The 23,232-nt window shown below is 34.6% G+C and overlaps 1 protein-coding gene across 1 annotated transcript in view; it reads left to right on the plus strand.

The window, feature by feature from the left end:
• The first annotated feature begins 6,010 nt into the window (after positions 1-6,010).
• The window catches only part of LOC123552536 (arginine kinase-like), a 29,426-nt gene continuing 12,204 nt past the window's right edge, over positions 6,011-23,232 (plus strand). Inside the window, exons 1-2 of the mRNA XM_045342257.2 lie at positions 6,011-6,358; positions 16,376-16,546. Of these exons, the coding sequence (XP_045198192.2) occupies positions 16,387-16,546 (160 nt within the window). The 5' untranslated portion in view covers positions 6,011-6,358; positions 16,376-16,386. The remainder of the gene's footprint in view (positions 6,359-16,375; positions 16,547-23,232) is intronic.

Below are 23,232 nucleotides of genomic sequence, written 5' to 3' on the forward strand. Positions count from 1 at the left end.
CATATAACCGGAAACAGTTGAGACAGAAAAGTTTTGCACAACTCGCTCGAGATTTAGATTCAAGTATTGATGAAGTCCTTGTAGACGAGTGCCTGACATTAGCTGGTTTCATTCTAGAATTCATTCGGAATGAAATCTTTGTAAATGAGGAATTTATTCCAGTTGGTAGCTGCCTTGATGAATCTGAAGTAAACCTTCCAGGTGATATTGGAGACATTGATATACTGGCTATCCCAAATCAGATTATTTTGAATGAATCGGACTTCGAATATGACCGAAACTACCCAGCTTTCCTGCGTATCACAATAAATAAGTCTTATGAAAAGTATTTCAAGAATATCACACAAGGTCTATGAATGGAAAATATTTGCCGAATTCTGTTTTAAAAGACATTCCTTTGAGATTGTTCCCGCTTTTGAAACTGCTTCTACTCGTGGAAACGTGGCCGCTAGAGGCAAAATACTGGAAGGAATATATCTTATCAAGATCGTCATCTGTTGGGCAAGAACATTCTAGGATATACCAAGAAGAATTTGATATATCTGATGAATTACCTCCGGGATCAGATAGGCGTGAAGCAGAAGAGAAACTCTTCAACAAAAATGTTCTTATTCATGGTGTGAACACAGGAATACAATATTTATCCAAGATTCGAAGGGCTCAAAATTAAAGCTGCTGGAAATGTTCCGATAACTGTAATTATCAGCAGGATGAATGCCTGTCTAATGGCATTGCAAGATTTCAGTATAAATGGTCTGACGAATGTGTGCACGATGAACTTAATTACCACGTCAGTACTGAAAATAGTGTTCCAATACTTACGAAAAACCATTACATGAACAAACGGTATGGTGGGAAACAAAAAACAAACGAGGAATCAAAACAATTTCAGGTATCGGTACATGCAATGGATCCTAAAAGTACAAAAGCAGGTAAAAGAATGTCAAACACAGAGAATGAGTCACATCAGGAAAAAACGAAAAAAGCAAACTTCTCTAGAATAGCGTCCAAAGACTTCGTTCCCGCTTTTAAGTTTAAAGGATGGCCACGCACAGCGTAGGAATGGATTTACCGTCCGCGTAAATGGCCTTCAAAGCTAATAATTCGGAAAATATTGGATACTGGTCGCCAAGTTGTAGCAAAACGACCAATGCCACTTTACACCGCGAACGAATGCAGTGGCCAACAAGATCCGTATTTCAGACTTTCCTTTGCGTTATCAGAGCAGATACTAGCAAATGATATGAAAGAACCTCAAAAGGTCTGCTGGAGGGTACTAAAAGCGTACCAGAAAGGATTTCTGCAAACAAAACCTAAAATTCTTACCTCGTATAACTCGAAAAACGCACTTCTTTGGGTAAGTGAACAGCTTGATGCAACTTTTTGGACAGATCAATCTGTGCTTGAAGGTGTCCTAAAAGCACTTGCATTTGTTGAAGCATGTCTAAAGTCAAAACAATTCCCATTCTACTTCGTGCGAAATATGAATCTGCTCGCTGGCTTTCACGACACTGATTTCGACAAATTACAAATTAAAATTCACCAGATACGACATCATCCTCTTATTCATCTGCGCAATTTCATTGAGATACCACCGAGCCCAGAACCTTTAAGATTTAGTGATAAAGAATATCATGACGCGATGTCAGATATAGCAAGACGATTTGTTAGCTCTTTAGCTGAAATTGTTCATGTTATCTTAGATCAATCTTTATACTGTTGCGACACGTGTCATAGTTCAGAGAGACATACTGATCAGAATACGCATCCATGGAGAATAGCCTATGCACTTTGGCAAAATATATCTGACATGACTTCAGATAAAGATCAAGACGAAAAGACGAAAAACTTTCAAAAACTTTCTCGAATGCTATGGAAGATTTTGTCTTCACAAATGAGGTCAGTTCATTGCATCCAACATATGCGAATTGGCTGATAGGATTAAAGACGATGTCGCTTGAAGGAGGCACAAAATGGAACGACGAAACCAACAAGACAGTTTCTTCCGCTATTACAGATATCAAAACTGTATTGTCACAACTTGATGAAGACCCAAATGTTTCAATTGACACTGCGGTACAATGTCTACCGACGTTTCTCTCATGTGTGAGATTAATAGCAGAAAGTGATTTAGAACAAAATACTTGTAAGGAAACAAATAGTGGTAACAGTTTTGGCCACGAAGTTCGACGTGCGATGACGAAAGTGACTGAAGTAGCTGAAAGAGCCCTGACTAATCCAGCTGCCCAGTCCACCATCGCTTCCGGTGTTAAAACAGTCGTAAACAAAGTTTCTAAAAAACTGTTTGACATTTTGTAATCTTTCATGCAATCAAGGCAGTCTATGATGAAGATTGTTTGAAGAGAGTTATGTGTTATATAACACGAGTATTATATTGTATTTTACCAGATTTACTTAATACTATTCTCATGATAAGCTGGTTCAAAGAAGCTTTACATACACATACATCCACTCAGGGCACCAAATTCCTCTTCTACTAGTCCAGAGACAGAGATCAGAGATATTTGAACAGAGAGACTGAGGGACAGAGAGCCATGAGAAGATAGAGAGAGAGAGAGTGGGGGTGGGGCTGTCCGGCTAAGGACATGTTTCAGCTGTAAGACTAGGAGAAGAACTCTATAAGACTTGTCTTTTGTTCTAATCCTTTCCATCAACTGTACTTGTAATGTTTGTATTTGAATATAATTGTATATACTGTTTGGAATAAAATATGTTTAAACCAACTGTTAACCTCTTTACATTATATTCTAATATGCTTGTCTCTGTTAAAACATTCTTACGCTAGAATGGCGTCATGTTAACGTGCGGTGACGTCAAAGTTTTTGTTGCGGCAAAGAAATAGCGCTTCTATATTTTATCTACTGTTTTAGATTAAGGGCATATTAGAATCGAAATAATTTATACCAAAAGAGTGTTTTAACATTATTTATACACTCGGGCGGTAATACGTCGTACAAACAATTTCACTCGGGCTGCGCCCTCGTGCAATTATTACGCCCAACGTATTACCGCCCATCGTGCATAAATAGTGTTAATGCACTCTTTTGCTATAAAATGTTTCTTAATTACTTTGCATAACTGCAACCTTTCAGAATATAACGGAACACTTTATGTAACCTATATATAGATAATCCTAAAGATGATTGTATCTGTTGTTGTTGTTGTTGTACCGGTACTTAAAATTGGTACAAAATAATTCCATATTCCTACGTTATTACAGTATCTATAATCCTGATATTTATGATCGGCACCTCCCGTAGATGTGATAAGCGGAAATAGCCGAAGCATATCGGTCTGATCTGTCTTGAAGTAGATGGTGGAAGGGAGAAAACTGTGTATAGCGTTGATCTTATTAAACAAGGGAAGATAATATTATCGATTTTTATCCAATTCTTCAGTATGAAGTATTCTATCTGTTTAGGACGGATTACACCAAACCGGAAGTGACTACTCAGTGTTACATGTGAAGTAGTCCAAAATGTAGTTCCATGCTATGGATGAAATCTGGTATAATGAGTGACACGAGGAGGTGACAGTTAAATTTTTGGCTTATGTTTATTGCTTACAGTATTGAAAATAGATCTAGACCATTTTCACAGTAAATTTCTTGGAATAAGTTTTATTCTTTGCGAAAAATGTCTACCTACGCGTAACTGCTAAACGGCTGTTTTCATGGGGGCATTTTTAGAGGGTGATGTTTCTCAGAACAGATTATTTTTCTTATATTCAACATAACATGTCAATATTTTTCTATTTTTGATAAGAAGACATGTTATACTAAATGACCATATATGGTTTTCATATCATTGAAATGCTCTAAAGTGCTGAAAATGAGTTCTGAATGTTTTGTTATTAATATGAAATAAATAAGGAATTGAATTGGTAGAATGTAAGAAACATTTTTCATACTCAAAATGTGTTATTTTCACTTAAATTGTACCAGTAACCTAAATGCATGAAAAAAAATACCAGTTTCAGTTTGATACAATCAATTTTCAAGGTTTTATGGCTTTTTCAGTAACGTATGCTAGCGCGCCAAATTTCCTAGAAAAAAGCTGTCGCGACATCATTTTTGACCACTTTTCCTTGCTTGAGCTTATTTTTGCCATATTTTATCAAGTTTTACCATAAAGTGCACTCAAATCACACACTGTTACTGTAAAATATACCCAAACTCACCCCTGACACCTAAAACATACCAATATTTAGTCAATAAATATGCATTTTTTGAAAAAAATACACCCAAAACAGTGATTTTGAAATATTTTTAGTTTTTCTTCTTTTTCTCTGCTAAATTGCACTGAAATTGTCATCTTCTATCATAATCTGGCCAAACTAGCCTGTTTACAGCCGCATCTAAACAAGTTTAATTTTTTACCCCTTCACAAAGGACGGATTACACCAAACCGGAAGTGACTACTCAGTGTTACATGTGAAGTAGTCCAAAATGTAGTTCCATGCTATGGATGAAATCTGGTATAATGAGTGACACGAGGAGGTGACAGTTACATTTTTGGCTTACGTTTATTGCTTATAGTACTGAGAATAGATCTAGACCATTTTCATTGTAAATTTCTTGGAATAAGTTTTATTCTTTGCGAAAAATGTCTACCTACGCGTAACTGCTAAACGGCTGTTTTCATGGGGGCATTTTTAGAGGGTGATGTTTCTCAGAACAGATTATTTTTCTTATATTCAACATAACATGTCAATATTTTTCTATTTTTGATAAGAAGACATGTTATACTAAATGACCATATATGGTTTTCATATCATTGAAATGCTCTAAAGTGCTGAAAATGAGTTCTGAATGTTTTGTTATTAATATGAAATAAATAAGGAATTGAATTGGTAGAATGTAACCTTTAGGTATCGCTGTAAGCGAATGACTGTACTCAAATACTTTCAAATAATCACATTGTTTGCATTTTCATAACGCCAGAAAAGGAAGTAAATTAGTTATTTTTTAACTAGTATTACAAGGCATAATATATAACAGTTAAGTATTGAGATATAAACTTTGTCCAACAAAATTCAAAAATGCCCGTTACGAAAAAAGATACGGCTCAAATTAAAGTTTATTTGTTTTATATGCTCAACCATTTCAAGACTTAAAGTTCTAAAATGCTTTTGAATTTATGTTAAATACAAATGAAGCAGTTGTTTAAGGAGAAAATGTACATTACTTCGTTGTTTAAATGATGCTACTTTTACGATGCAAATCAATAGCTTATATATTATTTCCTGCTGTGTTATCGGTTAGCTCCATATTTTGAAGAGAAAAAAATCACCAAACAGCAACAAATAATATAAAGAGTTGTATGGCATTTAAATCGAACAGCAAAACTACAAAAGCGTTGTCAATTTACTGATATTTGCATCGAATTCTGGAAAAGGATTGCATTTTTAAGCCTTTAGAAACTAAACATGGTCAAAGACCTGTTACATATCTTTGTTTTGATGCATTTGCAAAAAAAAATGTCCTAATGCTAAATTTTTACATAATCTAGGTTTTTACGTAGAGATTCAAACAAAAATGTAACACCACTTTATAATCAAGACTATTTTGGCCATTTTAAAGATGTTTCAATGAGGCTAATTATAGATGACTTGCATCTACAAACATCTACCTTATTTATATAGCTAAAAATTGACTGTGGCTGTCAAGGCCAAGACTTAAACGTTATACTGCATATGTGCAATACTTGAGGCACTAAGTTAAGTTTAGACTACACTATGCTTCTGCAGTGGAAGATAAGATTTTAAAAGACATTGACTGAATAAAAGAGCTATAAAGAGTTAGCAGATAAAGTTGTGAAAACAACATTTAAACCAGGGAGGGCCTTAAATCAAATTTTAAACAAAATCAACATTTACGGAGCAAAACTTTCTAAACGTCCGGTTTCTTTTCTTGGTGTTTAAAGTAAAATATATGCAATAATACCAATACCTGTGTATTTGAAAAGTCCTTCACATGTTTGTATTAAACAAATCAAGTAAACTTATTCAATTACATTTTGAATGTAAAAAATGAAACCAAATACTGAAACATACAAATTATGTATACCTGGATTGCATTTATTGTAATCACAGTGTGTATTTAACATTTCAGTCATAATAAAGTGTGACAAAATAAATAGTATGCGAATTCTCAAACTAGCGGATTTTGATAAACGACATGGGATGTAATTATTTTAACATGTAATAAGAATTAGTCAACCGTTCGTACTTATTTTAACTACTTTACAAATCAACGATTTGTTACATGTAGACAGTTTTAATTAATCATTTAACAGGTTGGCTTCTCGCAAAGTGATATATTTTTTCCTTCTCTGCGGTAAGTACACATTTTTCTGAGTTTTTTTCTCATTTTTTGTTTTTGTTCCTTGTTTAATGTAGGGTTAACGCACGTTCTTTTGTGTAACAACATCTGCAGAATCCCAAGGGATTGGTTGGTGCACGAACCGTTATGCGAGTGCACAAATACCGGGAATTTTGCAGATGTTTTTCATGAAAAACGTAGTGTTAACGCATTCTTGCATAAAACACAATCTAAATGGTGCAGAAATATCGAAAAAACAAGACATTCAGCGATATTAGCGATCGAAGTCGGCCGTTTCAGGTTGTTATGGACACATGTTTTATTTATGCATTTCCAGGGCCTACAGAAACAGTGCATATTTTATACATGTCGAACGGACATTCTTGATGTGGTAATTTCTTTAATATTAAATATATGTAAAATAAGTATGACTCCCCCTTTTTCCGATATATCGGTAGGAACTTTAGCTTTAGAGGCTCGGAATTATGAGAATACGGCATACACGGCATCCTGTCTTTACACAATTTGCAGGTGAGGTGCTGACAGAACACAATTCTGCTTGGTTTAAATTAATAGTCTGTCACTTACGCTTTTTAAATGTAAACATTATCGTTTAATAGAAATTGGTATCAATACCTATATTCTTCATATCGTTAAAAATGAAATCTCTAGGCCTATAACGTAGAAAATTTTGCTTTGCACCCCACCCCATCGCGATCAAAGTTTGATTTATAAACTCAAACATGGTTGGTGAGATCTACAAATAAATTGAAAAATATATAATAAATACCTTCTGTTCATCAAATGTTCATTAACTATGAAAAAAATCCTTCAAACTTAACGCTTCGTCATGTTTATGCTTTACATTACACACCATCACTACATCAGTAGACTGCATAGATGTGTAAAGTAGACACAAACATTTTTTAAAAGTTTTAGTGTAAGATTTAAAGTTACCATGTCAACTTTCTCGACTCAAATTAATTTGGAAAACGAAATTGTATTTTTGTAAATGTTGTTTGCCTATCATTTTCAGGGATTAAATCGCGGCGTGTAAACTTACTTTGAGTCAAAATACGCGTAATAATACAATAATACAGAACGTCAATGCAGTCGCGTATCAAGAGAGGTAGCACTTATTACAAGTTAAAGTAAAGTTGAAAAATGATATTTTTAATAAAAATGCAGATGAAAAGATTTCATAAATCTCGGACCTTTCGACTTCGGCCAAAACTGATTCGGGATCCATAATTTGCTTACGTTGGAACTCCAACAGCACATTCAAAATGTTCACCAACAGCGCGTGCTGACGAGAATCTCCTTGTTTGTACACGTTTTTTTTCCTGTTTGTGCATGCCCGAAATCGGCAAAAAACACAGGTTTTATGCAAGAATATTTTTGTTTTGTTTTGGCCGGGGATGGTTTAACGCCACACCGACACAATTAAAGATCAAATGACGACTTTCCAGCAAGATCCCCGGTACCTTTCCGTGCATTATGAATAAATATAATTGCGTTTACTGATATATGCATTTACTGATATATGCATTTACTGATGTTTGCATTTACTGATGTATGCATTTACTGATGTATGATGTTGCATTTACTGATATTATGAATCATTACTGATATATGCATTTACTGATGTTTGCATTTACTGATTTGCATTTACTGATGTATGTATTTACTGATGTACGCATTTACTGATATACGCATTTACTGATATATGCATTTACTGATGTTTGCATTTACTGATGTATGTATTTACTGATGTACGCATTTACTGATATATGCATTTACTGATGTTTGCATTTACTGATGTATGTATTTACTGATGTACGCATTTACTGATATACGCATTTACTGATATATGCATTTACTGATGTTTGCATTTACTGATGTACGCATTTACTGATATACGCATTTACTGATATATGCATTTACTGATGTTTGCATTTACTGATGTATGCATTTACTGATATATGCATTTACTGATATATGCATTTACTGATGTTTGCATTTACTGATGTATGTATTTACTGATATACGCATTTACTGATATACGCATTTACTGATATATGCATTTACTGATGTTTGCATTTACTGATGTATGTATTTACTGATGTACGCATTTACTGATATACGCATTTACTGATATATGTATTTACTGATATACGCATTACTGATATATGTTTTTACTGTTATACGCACTTACTGATATATGTATTTACTGATGTACGCATTACTATATACACATTATATTATGCATTTACATTACATTGACTGTATGCATTTACTGATATGTACATTTACTGATATATGATTTACTGTATATGATTTACTGATATGCATTTACTGTAGCATATTACTGATATACGCATTTACGATATAGCATTTACTGAATAAAATTACAATATCAGATTTACCGAATAGATTAACGATAAAAATTACAATTAAAGATTTAATTGACATAATAACGATTTTAAAATTAACTATTTAATAAAGACTATAGAACTTAAATTGTAAATAAACTTTCTAACAAATGTAAAGTTAAACTTTCAACGGTACAAAGTAATTTCAACGGTATTCTTCGTTGATCCATATGGTATAAGACATAATTTTGTCAAAAGGTTGAATAAAAGTAGGTTGAAAAAGACTTCATTTTTAATATGAAATTGGAACTGTTTATATAAACTAAAACTGTAACAACTTTATTATATATCAATATCTAAAAAGATCAACATAAAGAATAATTATCTTGTAAAACAATATGTTATGAAGGAATGCAAAACTGGGATGCGACATTAAACAGATGTATCTCGGCCAGAAAAAGAGAAAAAGTCGATTAAGTCGACAATGCTCTGCAATTTCTACATCATCGCAGTCACAATTTGGAGACTAGCTTTTTTTTTCTTCCCCCCCCCCCCCCCCCCCCCACTTTTTTTTCAGAAGATTGTGAGCTGCACTAGGGAAGTAACGTTATATGAAGTATTTGTATTTTTTATACAATGTTACGTACCACATTTAGTTCTCTTCCTTTGAATCTTCGTACGATTATCGTATGACTTCGTAAGTTGTGTGAAATACAGGATTTTTATCGTAAGAAATGTATACGACAATCGTACGTGTAAAATATATCGTACAAAGTTTTATGAAACAGACCCCAGGTCAGCAAAGGTTTTTTATCAAAAGGGGGTTACCGCTGGGCAGGTCTGCTTTAGCTGTAACAGCATTCGACCTGTATGCCACACTTAGACCATACCAAATTGATTAATAGTTCTTCGGAAAATTTTCAAAAAAAATAGGAGCGGGCGAGCGAAATTTTTATTTTATTTTTTTTTTCTCAATTTTGATTTTTTCAGAGGCGGGTAGATTTTACATGGAGCGAGCGGGCTTTTTTTATTTTTTTTTTCCCACTTGAACCCTTGAGGAGGCAGTTATGATTATATATGAAGTTAACATTTCTTTAGAAATAACACAGAAATCAAACATTTACAGTGTGGGTAACACAGTATATAGCTTTTCTATCTGTTTTAAAGACTATATGAATGATTTTGCAAATAAATTCTTGCCAAAACTCACTGAATCACTTTATTTTTTTTTTATTTTGTAATTTTAATTATTAAGAAATGAGTGTCTTATTTTTAATTTTGATTTTTCTACATTAATCTGAAGACGTGCCTATTTAATGGCAAAGGATGAGGAATATTTAAGACAAAACAGGCACATGATTGTGTGGAATAACATTTCTTCTGAAACACAGTTAGATGGCTTTCACACATGAATAAATTTGTGCCCCTAGTGGAACCCCAACCCATAGAGGTGACAGGGGAAGTAATAAACCACTTGACAAGTGAGACCAAACGGAGTTGGGCATACAGATGCTTCAACATTGCTCGAATTCCTTTTGGAATAATTTCTTAACAGATCATGATCAGGCTAGCTTAAGCTTTTGTGGTAGAGAGTCATTTCTGGCAAAAATAATAACAGACGGACAAAGAATGATCCCAATATGGCCACCCTTAAAAGTGTTGTTTGTTGTGCTTTGACTGAACTTGAAATTTAGAGTTGGGGAAGTCTGTTTTTTTTTTCAGTTTCTTTCGTTCAATCAATTTACAGCCAACTTTAAATATATCCTGGCGTCATGTGTACAAACAGGCAAAACTGGGGTTACAAAAGGACAGATTTTGTTTGAAATTATTTTCATATCAACACTACTTTGAAAAGCTAAACAATTTTTAAATTGACTAAATGCGTTTTGATAGAATATCTGACTGCTGTACTAAAGAAGTTACGTTCAAAAAGATTTGGGCCGAGACAATGTGATAGGTCGGTCAGGATCTGTGAACAAATATTTTTTTAAGATAGTAGTTGGCTTCAGCTTTGGGCTCTAGATCTAACATGCTGAATTAAATAACTGATAACAAATGGTTTAAAACTTTATATCTGAACAATATTTCCAGATATTTTAACTGCATCCCCGTGCACGTCTTACAAGTCGGGCTTCGTTCTTTTCACTGTATTGAACAAAAGTAGAATGTGCCTATTTCATTACCTACCGGCACATCGAAGGCCATGTGTAGCACTAACACAGACACTCCAGATTTAAAACAAATAATAAACAACACCATAACTCCTGACTTTTTGAGTTTGGATCATCAGCTGCATGCATTACGGACGCATGAAATCCGATCAATATTACTTTGACGCATTAAAACAGCGATAAAACCTGTTTTGCCGTTATAATTCCGGACCGCGTAATCGAAAAAAAAATTTTTTTTCGGAGATTTTTATGTACGTGCGGGCGGGTAATTTTTAATTTTTTTTCTCGGGAATGAAATTATTGATGCGGTAGTTCCGACGAACGACATATCAATTTGGTATGGCCTTAGGAAACATATGCATTTGCCCTATATTTGACCTTGACTTTAAATAACGCTCACTGTTGACATTGCTTTTGTTGGCGTAACGGTCCTGAAAAGGTGCTTTAATTTGACAGAAGTCATGATTTTAGGATTAACTAAAGTTAATTTCAAGCGGATCCGTAGCATATACTCTTACATAAAACTATTGCTACTTGTTTTCTTTTTATTTTATTTTGCAAAAAAAAATACATGTGTATAGTGAATACTCAAACGGCGCGCGATGTTGGTAAATATTTTTGATACGCTCTTGTGGGTCCAACTTTAAAAAAAAACTGAGAAAAAAACACTGGACTCTGGTTAGTTTTGATCGGAGCTCGGGAATTTACTTATATATTTTGCCATTTCAAAACAATTTTCAAACTTGCATGTCATACTTTCCTAATACTCGTCTACCTTGACGTAGCTCATTAATATTTCGATTTTATCATGTTCACACGTCGCAAATTAATGTTTTATAATAGTGTAAGAAACATGTTCACCATCGTTATTTAAATGAAATTTGGATCGTTTACATCCTGTTTTATACTTTTATCTCTATACCTTTGTACATTTTCAAATGATGATTCGTAATAGGTTTTCAGAAAGATATTTCATTTGCTACTGAATAATTGTATTGCATGAGCTAGCTATTTTTGGCATACAAATATCTAGTGTATGCCTCATTAACGATGTAAGAGTCTTTTCTTCGGAAGCTTTGTCGATTGTGGATTGCTAGTCAGACAGAAATGTTTATGTTTATTAAACACTGTTCGAGTTGTTGTTGGCGAGATATGCATCAAAGGATAGTCTTTATTTGTAATAAGCCATTTATAACCCATGCACAGAGCGTCATTCTTGTATAAAACCTGTAATATTCTTTAGTTGGGTTCTATCATTTTATATTCATATGGAATAGTATGTGTGAGTCCCTGATCCACAGATGTGATTGAAAGAAACAAATACAAGTGTACTGTTCAACATTTATTCAGAAGATTGATGCTGGCGGGAAATGATCAAGATCTTGTAGGCATGCACATGTAATGGAATTTTACTGGGTTCTTTGAGAGTTCATGAAACGTGATCTCATTATAAAACCTACTTTTTTTCTCTGGATTCACCCGTGTATAAACGGGAGAAAAATCGTGTGCAAACAAGGCAATTCGCGTGCTGTTAATACATGATTTTGATTTTTAAAATGCTTTCCCAGAGACGTATATGTATTTCTCCTCAGAGTGAAATCTGGTATCTGCGTCTTGTTCCTTCCATAGTTACCTTTTTGTAGCATTAAAAGATGCAATCTAAACCATAGAATGTTTTGTTTTATCAGTTACCAACGCAAAATTCACTGCCCCAGCAATGTTCGTACTCGCTTCTTCCCTTGTTTACTCCCCTTTTAGAACTCGGCGTCATTTCAGCTTTTGTAGATAACTGTAAATGTTTAAGAATCGCCCGTAACTTGTGCGATTGTTTGTTTTTAGGCCATACCAAATTGATTAATAGTTCTTCGGAAAATTTTCAAAAAAAATAGGAGCGGGCGAGCGAAATTTTTATTTTATTTTTTTTTTCTCAATTTTGATTTTTTCAGAGGCGGGTAGATTTTACATGGAGCGAGCGGGCTTTTTTTATTTTTTTTTTCCCACTTGAACCCTTGAGGAGGCGGTTATGATTATATATGAAGTTAACATTTCTTTAGAAATAACACAGAAATCAAACATTTACAGTGTGGGTAACACAGTATATAGCTTTTCTATCTGTTTTAAAGACTATATGAATGATTTTGCAAATAAATTCTTGCCAAAACTCACTGAATCACTTTATTTTTTTTTTATTTTGTAATTTTAATTATTAAGAAATGAGTGTCTTATTTTTAATTTTGATTTTTCTACATTAATCTGAAGACGTGCCTATTTAATGGCAAAGGATGAGGAATATTTAAGACAAAACAGGCACATGATTGTGTGGAATAACATTTCTTCTGAAACACAGTTAGATGGCTTTCACACATGAATAAATTTGTGCCCCTAGTGGAACCCCAACCCATAGAGGTGACAGGGGAAGTAATAAACCACTTGACAAGTGAGACCAAACGGAGTTGGGCATACAGATGCTTCAACATTGCTCGAATTCCTTTTGGAATAATTTCTTAACAGATCATGATCAGGCTAGCTTAAGCTTTTGTGGTAGAGAGTCATTTCTGGCAAAAATAATAACAGACGGACAAAGAATGATCCCAATATGGCCACCCTTAAAAGTGTTGTTTGTTGTGCTTTGACTGAACTTGAAATTTAGAGTTGGGGAAGTCTGTTTTTTTTTTTTCAGTTTCTTTCGTTCAATCAATTTACAGCCAACTTTAAATATATCCTGGCGTCATGTGTACAAACAGGCAAAACTGGGGTTACAAAAGGACAGATTTTGTTTGAAATTATTTTCATATCAACACTACTTTGAAAAGCTAAACAATTTTTAAATTGACTAAATGCGTTTTGATAGAATATCTGACTGCTGTACTAAAGAAGTTACGTTCAAAAAGATTTGGGCCGAGACAATGTGATAGGTCGGTCAGGATCTGTGAACAAATATTTTTTTAAGATAGTAGTTGGCCTCAGCTTTGGGCTCTAGATCTAACATGCTGAATTAAATAACTGATAACAAATGGTTTAAAACTTTATATCTGAACAATATTTCCAGATATTTTAACTGCATCCCCGTGCACGTCTTACAAGTCGGGCTTCGTTCTTTTCACTGTATTGAACAAAAGTAGAATGTGCCTATTTCATTACCTACCGGCACATCGAAGGCCATGTGTAGCACTAACACAGACACTCCAGATTTAAAACAAATAATAAACAACACCATAACTCCTGACTTTTTGAGTTTGGATCATCAGCTACATGCATTACGGACGCATGAAATCCGATCAATATTACTTTGACGCATTAAAACAGCGATAAAACCTGTTTTGCCGTTATAATTCCGGACCGCGTAATCGAAAAAAAAATTTTTTTTCGGAGATTTTTATGTACGTGCGGGCGGGTAATTTTTATTTTTTTTTCTCGGGAATGAAATTATTGATGCGGTAGTTCCGACGAACGACATATCAATTTGGTATGGCCTTAGGAATCATATTTATGATTTTGCTAAGTTTCAGTGGGTATGTTTTTACCTAATTTCTGGAAGAATTTATATAAACAGCTTGAAAGCTTGACACTACGTTCGTACTCATCCGTACTCCAGCTGTGTCTGTACTCAATATAACTCGAATGTAAAGTTATTATTCTTGAAATTGTGCTCCAGTTCACCAAATTGTGAAGTTATATGAACAATTATTGGTAATTTCATGTTTGTAATAACGAGAGGTAAAAAAATCGTTTAAAAACCTTCATGATGTGCTTTTGATGGTGTTGTTAATTTCTTGGCTCTGGATACGGATTTAAAACATGTTTACCGTTTCCAAGAACAACAGAATGGTAATTGAAAAATGTACCGGAATCGTAAAGTCATCACATATGAAAGCATTTAGTCGACGGGTAATGATTTTTTTTTTTTTTTTTTGCAACAATAGCGACAATACACGTTTGTTTTGTGTATTAACGTCTGCAGAAGCCCGCGGGATTGTTTGTGACCGAGACCGAAGGTATCGTCGGGTAATGTTTTTTATGCAAGAATAGCAGCCATATACGTTTGTTTTGTGTCTCGGTCACAAACAATCCCGCGGGCTTCTGCAGACGTTAACACACAAAAGCGCGCATTATCCCTACAATAATCATAGTATATAAAATACAAGGATAATACGACAGGTTACATCATGTAAATAATTTCAATGTTTGGATGTTTATAATCTCCACTTATAAAGATAGGAATAATTAACCCATATATGAAAAACTCATTCAGCAAAAGATCCGGCCCTCCACTTGAATTTAACTTTAACTCTTTGACTGACAAAGTGATCTCTTCTTTATGTATGTCCTTCACGTGCTTTTGACAGGTTGAGCCTGGGAGTTGAACCAGATACTTATGGTATCACTTTGTACACTGTGACTTAAATCTATGAAAGTAAAATGTCCATATTTTATTCTTTATTTACGGCTCATAATTGTACACAAAATATATAAGATATTTATAATAATGCATGCAGTAAAAGTGCAATACCATTTAATTTTGAATTATAGGAGACTTATTATCACAGATAATTTATACAAACTCGTGTCTTTTTACATCAGCTCATATTTATGTAATAAAACCGAGGAGCAGTCGCTAATTGAACGTTAAAAGTTTTAAATTATCTGACTTCATTAATGATACTTGTGTATGTAGATTATGTTTAAATGCATTCAATGCACCTGGTAAGAAGTGAACTACCGGCTTCTTTATGTTGTCTTGTCATATATATAGGATCATGTTTATGGTTTTATCTGTTTTAAGGTAACGAAATCAATACTTGAAAATCAATGCACACGTATATGAATTTTACATAATTATATAATTGAGCCGCACCATGAGAAAAACAACATAGTGCATTTGCGACCAGCGTGGATCCAGACCGGCCTGCGCATCCGCGCAGTCTGGTCAGGGTCCATGCCGGTCGCTTTCAAAGTCTGTTGCAATTAGAGAAACCGTTAGCGTCCGCACAGTCTGGTCAGGATCCATGCTGGTCGCAAATACACTATGTTGGTTTTCTCATGGTGCGGCTCAATTATATAATTATGTAATGATAGACACAATGTTAGCTTTTCCAACTGAAACGTGAAAAATTCTTATTTCTTTACCTATTATAGACCTAGTCAATTCGACTAACGCCACCTATACTTAAAAAGACGTCATTGTCTTAGAGAATATTAGGTTACTGTCTTATGAATTTAAATTTATTAGGTAAGGCGAAGAAAATATATAATTCGAGGCTTTCACCGAGACTTTAATTTTTTCGAAGACGAAGCTAATGAATTTAAATTAACTTATGATCTTTTTTTATCCTCTATTCATGCGAAATAAAGGTATAATAGATTTATGTAATGGTTTTATTTCACTCCCACGGCAGCAAACATGTAATGAAATTACATATTATATATTTGTACCAGTCAGTTTTAAATCATGACCTTGTTGTATGCATTTATTTTGTTTACGTTTACAGTAGGGGCCAATATGTCTTGGAACCCAATGCCTATTGAAGAGCTGTGGATCTTGCTCAGTCAAAGTGACTCCCCGTCTCTCTTGAAGAAGTTCTTGACTCTAGAGCTTTATAACAAACTGAAGGACAAGAAAACCTTGCGTGGAGGGACACTAGCAAATTGTATCAATACGGGTGAGAAAAAAACTTGTAACATCCCATTTACATCTATAATATTCAACGAAAAAGATCATATGGCAAAGCTGTTATTTTTTTTTTTTTTTTTGTAAAAAAAAAACAAAACATTTTTTTGAAGAGTAGAGCAAAACTAAATAAAATCATAAATGACTCAGCTTGATTGCGTCTGTTCATGAGCGGTACCGGTGAGTACAATCTTTCACATGCCCCTAGCACTGACTTGAGCACAATTCTGTTAAGCAAAAATATTAAATAAACTCCATTATTGAACAAGGCCTGAAAGAGTAACATCATTGACTCCAAGTACGTAGTGACTTTTTACGACCGTCAAACATCACCTCAAGACTGCCAATCTGAGAATATGATTGGCCATTTAGAATCATATAATGCAAAGAAAACAGAAATAAATATGCTAAGGGAGTATGTGTGCGAACATGCTCATAATGCATTCAAATTAAAAACCATCCTAGATAATGTAGAGTCCTATGAAAAAGTCAACAAAATGAATCTGGCCATTGAATTACTGGATAGGCGTATTAGTAATTGTAACAGAGAATTATCAGCACGTAAATTGTCGAATAATGGTATAGTACACAACTTCACAAATTTATATATTGATAACAGCTTAACTAAAATACTTGGTAAAGGTCCTAACTTCATACCTACCAGAACAGATACTGATCAAGTAATAAAGGAACAAATAAGAACTGAAATGTATCAAGGTATCAAAAAACTTGTCCACACAAAGCAGAATAGCTTCACAAATAATAGCATTTTGAAGCTTGGTTTACATAACCCTTCTATGCCCAGGGACATGTACGAGTACTGTATAGATATATAGATCACATGGATACCATGAGTACAGAGATTAATTATAATTATCCCAGAAAGAGCAATGTGTCTAATTCTGAATATAAAGCACTCATTTCTTTGGCTAACAGAGAAGACATCATTGCTAATATAGCAGATAAAACTCTTGGCAAAAGTGTAAACCACACCTCATGGTACATTAATGAGTACAATAGACAATTAAGTGACAGTAGCGTATACCAACCAATAGAAGAAAATGACATAAGTTCTCTTATGGATTTAGGAGTCACAGATTTAAATAATTTATACAATAAATATAAATTCACAGTCGCAAATGAGTTTTTTGATACTCAGATTCTCATATATCGAAGTAAAGGCAGTATAAAAATCCCAACTTTAAACATTTTGCCCAAAGTACATAAGGTAAAGGACGACCCAAGTGTTGAAAATGAACACTTATTGAAAGGCAGACCGATAATAAATGAGTTTGCTACTATAAACACTGAACCATCCAAGTTACTTGGACATATGTACAGATGCTACTTCAATGACATCTTGACATTCTTTATAACATCCGGTTATATATATATATATATATATATATATATATATATATCTATCTTGACACAGACTATCTAGACAAAATTTTCTTTGTCACCTTTGATGTAACTTCATTATATACATCCTTAAGTAATACCACTATATTCAATACTATCGATCATTTGAGTCGACTGTTGAACTTAGACGATAGTATTCGTTATCTCATGCACGATTTATATGCATTCATAAAACGTTATGCAATCTTCAGCGCCATGGAGGACATGTATTTCCTACAAAAATCTGGTCTAACTATGGGAAGCTATGACTCTTTTGACGGAGCAAATCTGGCACTTTTGTTGTGTGAGCTGCAACTATTCACCTATAACAGATAATATATTAGAATTTTTCCGGTTTGTTGACAATGGTTGTGTCATTTTGCACTGCGAACTACAAGATTTAAAAACATGTATTAAGTATATTGCAGAAATATACCCTCCGAGTTAGAAATAGAATTCACAGTCAACAAAATCTTCACTAATTTTTTAGATTTGAGTTTCGGTATCGGGTTCAACACCATTTTAGATGGGCAAATTTACTTTCACATATACCAGAAAGAACGTAATAAATACGTCTACACTCATTTTAATAGCAACCATCCACCGGGTGTACGCAAAGGTATTATTGTAACAGAATGTCATAGATATGCTAAAAGCTCAGTCATTGAATTAGAATATACGCACATGATAAGTCTGTTTAAACTTAGGTTGCATAGATGTGGTTACCCTTATAAGTTTATCCGAAAGCATATTTTAGATTTTGACGGTTCATCTATGTGTAATAGAGGTCAGGCCGTTTATCTCGGTGTAAGAAAAAGGATCATAATACAAGATACTGTCCAATTACATTTAACCGACTGGACGGTAAACATATTATTGCGAAAAAGCTTTTGAACAGAGCAAAAAAATGTTGTTTTTTGAAACCATGCTACAGAGTACAAGTGAAGAGTAAGACCTTGTTACTGACAAATAGAAAACTCCGCAAGAAGATGAGAAATTATATTGATAGAACCAATATCTTGTTTAATCAATAGAACTTTATGGAATACATGAGTAATGGTACAGATATTGTCACACGTTGGTGAAATCCTGGCTGTTAAAAGTTATGTAATGTAAGGCGGTGCCCTGCTGGGTTTTTCCTTGTGGCATTTAGATAACTGTACAAAATATGTAAGAGGTATTACATATTCTGCACACACGCTGGCTAGGAGTTTGTAGTTAAAGGTCATATAATTCTAAGGCGGTGCCCGGCTGGGTTTTTTCATTGTAGTTGTTTTCGACGGGCCTTTTCGCTTCATGGACTGCTGGCTTGCACTCCCGTATTTGATAATACCATATGCTTTAACTCTTAAAACGTTAACTGAAAAATTTTGATTAGATACTAACTTTTGACGCTCGTCTGAATACGGTGGCTGGATGTTTGGCGGAGGTATATCTCCCGATCCGAAGTTTACTTTGGTGTTTGTATGTTGCTTCGGTATATGTTGCGGAGTGTCTCTATGTGTTTTGAGTGTGTTTCAACACATCTCTGCTTGGTTTCTTTCGATAATAGGCGAAATCATGGGCACTCACATCCAGTAGTAGAGTTTTCGATTGACACACACTGTGTATAACTGGACATGTACACATGCGGACATGTTGACAATTTTGTGGTGTATGGTATTTTATAGCGACGTATGTTTGGTTCTGGCAGGTGTTGACTGATTGATTCTGATTTGGTGCTACCGTGTGCTTTAATTCTTAAAATGTTAACTAAAATTTTGATTGGATACTAACATTTGACGCTTGTCTGAGTTTTGAGGGCTCAACTACGACATATGTGGTTCTGACAGATATTAACTAAATAGTTCTGAATTGATTATACCATATGTTTTTATTCTTAAAATGTTAACTGAAATATTTTGATTAGATAGTATTTTTTGACGCTTATCTGGGTGTGATGGCTGGATTTTGGCGGAGAGGGTTCCCCAGATCTGGAGTTTGCTTTGGTGGTTGTATGTCTGCTTAGTTGTATGTTACGGTATGTCTCTGTGTGTTTTCGAGTGTGTTTCGACACGTTTCTGCTTGGTTCTTTTCAGACAGTAGGTTAGGGTTAGGGTTAGGGTTTAACCCTAACCCTAACACACTGTGTACAACAGAACATGAACACATGAGTGTGTGTTAACAATTTTGTAGTGTATAATGTATTATTGCGCCGTATGTTTCAGTGCTGACAAATGTTAACTAATTAATTCTGATTTGATATTACCGTGGCTTTAATTCTTAGGATGTTAACTAACAAATTTTGATAAGATACTAGCATTGTACGCTCGTCTGAATATTGTGGGCTCAGCTGCGGCATATGTTTGGTTCTGACAGATATTAACAAAATAGTTCTGATTTCATAATACCAGATGCTTTCATTCTTATTATGGTAACTGAAACATTTGATTAGATAATAACTTTGTACGCTTGTCTGGGTATGATGACTTGAGATTTGGCGGAGATGGTTACCCCCGATCCGGAGTTTGCTTTGGTGTATTTTACGGTATGTCTCTGAGTGTTTTCGAGTGTGTTTCAACGCGTATCTGCTTGTTTTCTTTCGATGACAGGCAAAGTTTAGGGCACTTGCGTTCAATTGTAATATTTTCGATTCATACACACTGTATACAACAGGACATGAACACATACGGAAGTGTTGACAATTTTGTGGTGTATAGTGTACTTTTCTGACACCGGTTCGTGTATCGTATTACGTTGGATGTGGTTGCTGGTTGTTTTTTGGCTTGGGTTTTATAGTTAATGCCGGTGCCCTCTTTGTTTCTTACTAAATCATTTAAGGGGATAATTTCTTGATGATTTTTGTCAGTGGGTGACACTCACTGACGGGGAATCAGTGCGGTCGGCTGGCGGGAGCTGTGCGGTGTGGCCGGGGTGTCCGGGCGATTGTGAGCTGGTTGCTCTGGGTCGAATAATTTGCTCAGATTTCGGAGGTTTTGCTCAGAATTCGGAGGAATTCGGAGTATGTGCTCGAAGTTCGGAGGAATTGTTTTCATATTTTCTATGGCGGTGCCCGAGTGGTTTTCCTCATTGTGTTAAGGTAAGTATATCGCATTGTCACAAATTGGAGATTTTTGTTGTTATGTGTGGGTTGAATATATATAAGTCTAAGCTTCGTATTTCGAGAGTGGCCCCGCCGCCTGAATTGTTTTGTGGGACTCATAGGGCAGACAGATATTTTAGTGGAGTTTTAAATAGAATTGAAGTAAAAATTTCCTGTATGTAAAATATCGACATTCGAAGATAATACGTCATATGCAGAACGTGCATCAATCTTTTTATCACAAGAACATGGGTTGGGTCAAGGATATAACCAGACTGCTTCTTAGTGATAAGGTGTGCCATTCTTATGATCACATGATATAAGGATGGATAGATTGCTTGTTGACTCAGAAGATGTTATTTGGATGGCAAACAGCTCCCGGTTTGATCTCAAACAAATGCAAGTAACCAATGACACATATAAAAAAAAATTAGGAATAGAAGGCAGATTGGATGATCATCACAGTTATTACAAATAGACCTTGAGCTGACAACTGACCCTGCTCCCCCCCTAGGGGGAATTTTCAACACTATGATTTTCTTAAACCTTATGGTAGTTGGCATTCACAGACAAAAGTTTGCAAGTTTCCGTTGGGGCTTTAATGAGTTACGGAGATTTAAAATACGTTACTATGCAAATTTTCATTTAATTCACCATTTATGCTAATATAATACTAAAAACATGCCAACTGCTCAATTAATAATAATAAACAAGACATTTACATAGGTTTATGTATTTTAAATTGAAATTATCGTATGTACATATCATTTTAGGTGAACAAATGTTATGTATTATCCGAACTTACGTTACTCTGTTTGAAATTACTAGAACATCAAAAAGTATATCAACATATATGATGTTTTTTAAGTTATAAAATAATGATATTTGCCAATACACAGTTAAATAATTAATATAATTATAATACAACTACCCCCAGAGTTAACTGATTCAATATGTCATGAATAATACGTTACCTTTCCAAAATATGACTATTTCTGTTTAAAAAAATTTTTTTAAATTTTGGTATTACACATATGGTTAGGATTTTTATACACTGGACTATAAACTAACATCAACAGACACGAACAACATTATCAAATAAATGTAGATAGATTTTATAATTCATTAGGCAATATTATATAAATATTTTAAGAATATATAGCTCTTTGCATGTACCAGTATGACTGCATATCATAATTATCATAAGTACAAATAAATAACATGAACACGGCAATGCAGAGCAATATAAACCCTAAGGTATGACCTCTGACCACTAAGTATGACCCTGACCTTGAAGTGAAAATGATATTTAATATACCAGGGTCGACACTCCTATTACGGGCGGAAGATGTTTCAAACGCTAACAGAAATAATATTTTGACCTTAGATTTCGGTTGTTGATGATAAATACAACTGCATTCAATGGAGTTTGGTCGAGAGAGATACTCCTCATCAACGATTGGTCCTCCTGGCCATGTGATGTCGGTCCTCCTCGCTGATTGGCTGGTCCTCCTGTGACCTATGACAGTGACCTTGGTAACCTTTAACTGTATTCCCACAACACTCCCCCTGCCCCCCTCCCCCGTTCTATAAAGTGGGTTACAAGGGCGACAAGTGTGTGTGAAGGAGGCCTGGGAGGCCACAAAAGGATTCCTTGCAGAATCAGGCATAACAGGGTTACCCTGCTGGATAATTAACATGGAGGTTTAACCAATAACAATTATACATCTTATGTAAAGCAGACCATCAGGACTTCCTTCTTAAAACAGACGAGATTCCCCAATGGAAGGTTAATTACTATATATAAGTAGTTATTCCACACATATCTTATAATAACAAGAATTAAGGTCATGGGATACCCTGACCTAAGCTGATAAATTTCTGGGATGCCTAGAAAAACATACCAAATTATTAAGGCCCTGGGATACCCAGAGCAAAGACCATATTACAGACACTAATGCCTACCAGGGGATACACATACTGCAATAGTTCATAAACTCCTAGGTTGCACGGAGAAATGTACCAAATTATTACGGTGCTGTGACATCCGGGAACGGGACTATCGTACTCATACTAAAGTGTACTATGGGAAACCCATTCTTTCCTAAATTTCTAAAACACAGCCAAGACACGTAGCAAAACATAAAAATCTGAGAAACCTGGGTTTTCTGGAAAGCTTGGCAGACAGATGGACG

This window comes from Mercenaria mercenaria, chromosome 4 (genome assembly GCF_021730395.1).
Source record: "Mercenaria mercenaria strain notata chromosome 4, MADL_Memer_1, whole genome shotgun sequence".
NCBI lineage: Eukaryota > Metazoa > Mollusca > Bivalvia > Venerida > Veneridae > Mercenaria > Mercenaria mercenaria.